Genomic DNA, 3,630 nt, shown 5'->3' with positions numbered 1-3,630 from the left:
GTGAGCTGGGTAGAAGTATTGTGTTATTATTTTTACAGTATATTCTGCCCAGCTCTAGAGCATTTCGCTTGCGCTTGGCGGTGTCGAAAATTCGAAAATTTGAGAAAATTTGATTGAATTGGTGCCTGTTCCAGGCATAGTGTGTGTGGCTGGCTGCTGGTGGGCGTTTCTATGAAATAACCAAGTTCAGCAAGCAGAAGCCATTTAAAGATTTTTTTTCTTACTTTGGTCGCTGAATTACGGACCAGACTATTGTGTGTTTATTTGACTGCAACGGAGTACCAGTTCAAGCCAGGGCTGGAGTACGGCGTAGCCCATTTTGTTCCTTCCGAGGATGCTGTGTTTTACCTTTTTTTTTTTTTAATTCTTTCTTTACTTTTTCTTTGAACTGTTTTCTTTGTTTTTCTCTTCCTCCCTTTTTTTAACTGTTTCTGTTTCGTTTACTGAACTATTTCTTTTTTCTGAACTGTCATCCTTTTGAGACTTTTTTGTGAACAATTGTTTCCTATTTGAACATTTAGTTATGGCAGGAAAAAAGTTAAAAGAGAAGACTACTGCTTTGGAGTGGGAAATTATCCCACCCAAGTAGTGATTAAAAGATATGGAGGAGAGGACGGTGGTGATTAGAACTTGCTCTAAAGTTCTTGATACCATCACCGTCTTCCCAAAACCAACTATAGAAAAAGAACTGAAAGACTATTTGTCCTCTGGGAAATACATATCCCGTGGTGTCAAGCATGCAACTGTATGGTTGCTGTTTGACACCCTGGAGGAGACTCGCAATTTTGCGAGTCAGCCCTTGGAGGACAACGAAATTCTATTCCTCCCGTCGTACTGCGGGAGGAAATTAATAAGAGCCTGGGTATGTGGGTTACCCCCAGGCACGGAGGCGGGTTGGATTGAAGATATCATCCGACGGGGCCTGGGGGATAGCGGGCCCAGGCTCTTAAATGTAAGGGTATTGCCGGGTAGGGTCAAAAGCGACTTTGACCCTGTGGACCCCATCGGCCGCAACAGATCAATTCCAAAGTGTGTTCACTATACCTCTGGGACATAGGCAAGTGAACAAACCAGCAGAATTCTTTGCCACTTTTCCTGTAACCAAAGAGGCGAAAACTGAGTACATAAACATTGAAGAAGAGGATGTAACACTGGCCATAGATGAGGTTGACACAAACTCCGCTGCTGACTCTGATAGATTTCCAGCAGTCCTTCTCAAATCTTGCAAACGAGCCCTTGCAAAACCATTGCAGCTTCTCCTTTAGAGCTTTCCTGCAAGTCGTAAACTTCCAGACAAACTGAAGGGAGGGATAATATGCTCTATCCATAAGGGAGGAAGCAGAGCAGATGCTAAAAATTATAGGCCTATCTCTCTGACCTCACACAACAGGAAAGTCATGGAACGAATAATCTGCAAGGAACTAATCACGTTCCTTGAAAAATATGACTTTGTGACTGACAGCCAGCATGTATTTCGACCAGGTAGAAGCTGTCTAACACAGCTCTTGCAACACTACGACTGAATGTTAAAACAGGTACTAAATGACTCGAACATCGATGTGATATATCTCAACTTTGCAAAAGCCTTTGATAAAGTCGGCCATAGTATGCTATGTCACACACTGCGTGATCTCGGCATAGGCGGAAAACTTCGAGTGTAGCTGCAAGACTTTCTAAAGATAGACGACAGGAAGTGGTGGCCAACGGAGCCACCTCCAAGGCAATACAAATAGCGAGTGGTATTCCACAGAGCACTGTCTTAGGGCCCCTGCTATTTATAGTGGCCCTCTCAGACATGCTCTCAGTTGCTCAGATAGCCACCCTTGCTAACTATGCGGTGAGACAAAGTTTCTCTGACAATACAAAATCCTGGAAATATTGCACATCTGCAACGGGAATTGGACGCAATATACAGGTGGGCTAAGGACAACAACATGCAGTTCAATGCAGGAAAATTCCAGGTCCTACGCTACCAACACAAAGCTAAATGACATGCAGCCAGGATACACTGACCCGGAAAGGATTGCATCCCTGAATCAAAATTAGTGCGTGACATGGGTATTGAATTGAGCAATGATGCATCTTTTCATGTGCATATTACCAATTTAGTAATAAAATGCAGACAGCTAGCTAGATGAACTTTCAAATCAAGAATTTTCCCAAACTTTCAAAACAAGGAAAAAAGGAGACATTGATGGTCCTGTGGAGGACATACGTCCTCAGCCGCTTGGACTACTGCTCCCAACTATGGTCACCACACAGTATAAAATTCACTCGAAGCATTCCAACGAAGCTACTAAAAAAGTCGTCTTAATACAATGTATTAGCCACTGGGAAAGACTGAATGAATTAAAACTCTTCTCCTCAGAACAAAGGCAGGAAAGATATGCATCTGGAAAATCCTGGAAGGTTTTGTACCAAACTTTGATTTTAAAACTTACTCAAACAGCAAAACGGGGCGCCGCTGCATAGTGCCAAAGATCCCAGCATATGACCTTCTCAAAACATATTTGAAGACAGTTGCCGACATTGTTCTAAGAAAACTATTTACTGTATTATATTATTTGGTACATTAAAGGGGTGACACGATTAATAAATTCCAGTGTTGCTTATTCATTTACTTAATTCCTCTTGATTAAAGTGCTCCGATTAATAATTGCAGAGCGAATAGAATATTTGCTTTAATTAAGGGAGATCCTCTAACTATATTTCAGAGAAACTACTTTACCGGATGCTTATACTTAAGGAACTACATAGGAATAATAAGATAACTTCAAGATCCATACTGGATCACATCAACTCCGAAGGATATCGAATCATCTGCTAACTTAACCTCGAAGATCGCACCGAAAAACTTAGGATTAATCTGAAGGGAGCACGCGTCTGTAAAGCTGATATGTCCTTCGAAATCTGATATTGATCGGATTAATAAGAAAATATTGACACTATTGTTTCCCCTATTTCTGATTAACTAAGCTTCAGTCAGTGGTCCAACACTTCTGACATCACCGATTGGTTCGAGCATATTCAACACAAATGTTGGTATAGTTTCATGCAATTAGACATTGATAATTATTCATTATTACTAAATAAGGCTCTAATTTTCGCAATGAAAAATTCTTCATTAACACGTCGGGATATTGATATTCTCAATGCCAGATGTTCAGTTGTAGAGTTTGATGAGAAATTATGAACCAGGAAGACTCTGCGCAAGTCACCGATCCCTGTCGGAATATATTTATTCCACTGTTTACGGGAGAGAATCCCCTGAATTCTCTTGGTGGTTCGGGGTGGGCACTAATAAAGTGTGTATTGAAGGGATTACGAAGCGATTACGAAATTTTTTTTAGAAACTATGGACTAGGAATTATAGTGGAAAATAATCTTAAGATAGCTAACTTCCTCGACATCACCTTGGACTTATTCTACCCATACTCCAAGCTAGATGATAATATTACGCAAACTGCTATTCCAGTCCCTTAGAAGTATAATAAATTCTATAGAAAAGGGGCTACCCACTAACATTTTTTATCTATGAGCTAATGAAAATATCTTTAGGCAGTATTTTCAATATTAAAATGAAGTACTCGACAGGGTTGGTTACAAAGAGAAGTACTCATAATATTTGTA

At 40.4% G+C, this 3,630-nt stretch overlaps 1 protein-coding gene across 1 annotated transcript in view; it reads left to right on the top strand.

The window, feature by feature from the left end:
- The window catches only part of LOC106873661 (uncharacterized), a 14,695-nt gene extending 11,502 nt beyond the window's left edge, over positions 1 to 3,193 (top strand). The window contains exon 3 of the mRNA XM_014921112.1: positions 2,977 to 3,193. Coding sequence (XP_014776598.1) covers positions 2,977 to 3,193 — 217 coding nt within the window. The remainder of the gene's footprint in view (positions 1 to 2,976) is intronic.
- Positions 3,194 to 3,630: the final 437 nt, after the last annotated feature.

The sequence above is a fragment of the Octopus bimaculoides genome, chromosome 14, assembly GCF_001194135.2.
Source record: "Octopus bimaculoides isolate UCB-OBI-ISO-001 chromosome 14, ASM119413v2, whole genome shotgun sequence".
Lineage (NCBI taxonomy): Eukaryota > Metazoa > Mollusca > Cephalopoda > Octopoda > Octopodidae > Octopus > Octopus bimaculoides.
Note: the sequence above shows the minus strand (reverse complement) of the source record. Positions and strands in the feature narration are given on the sequence as shown.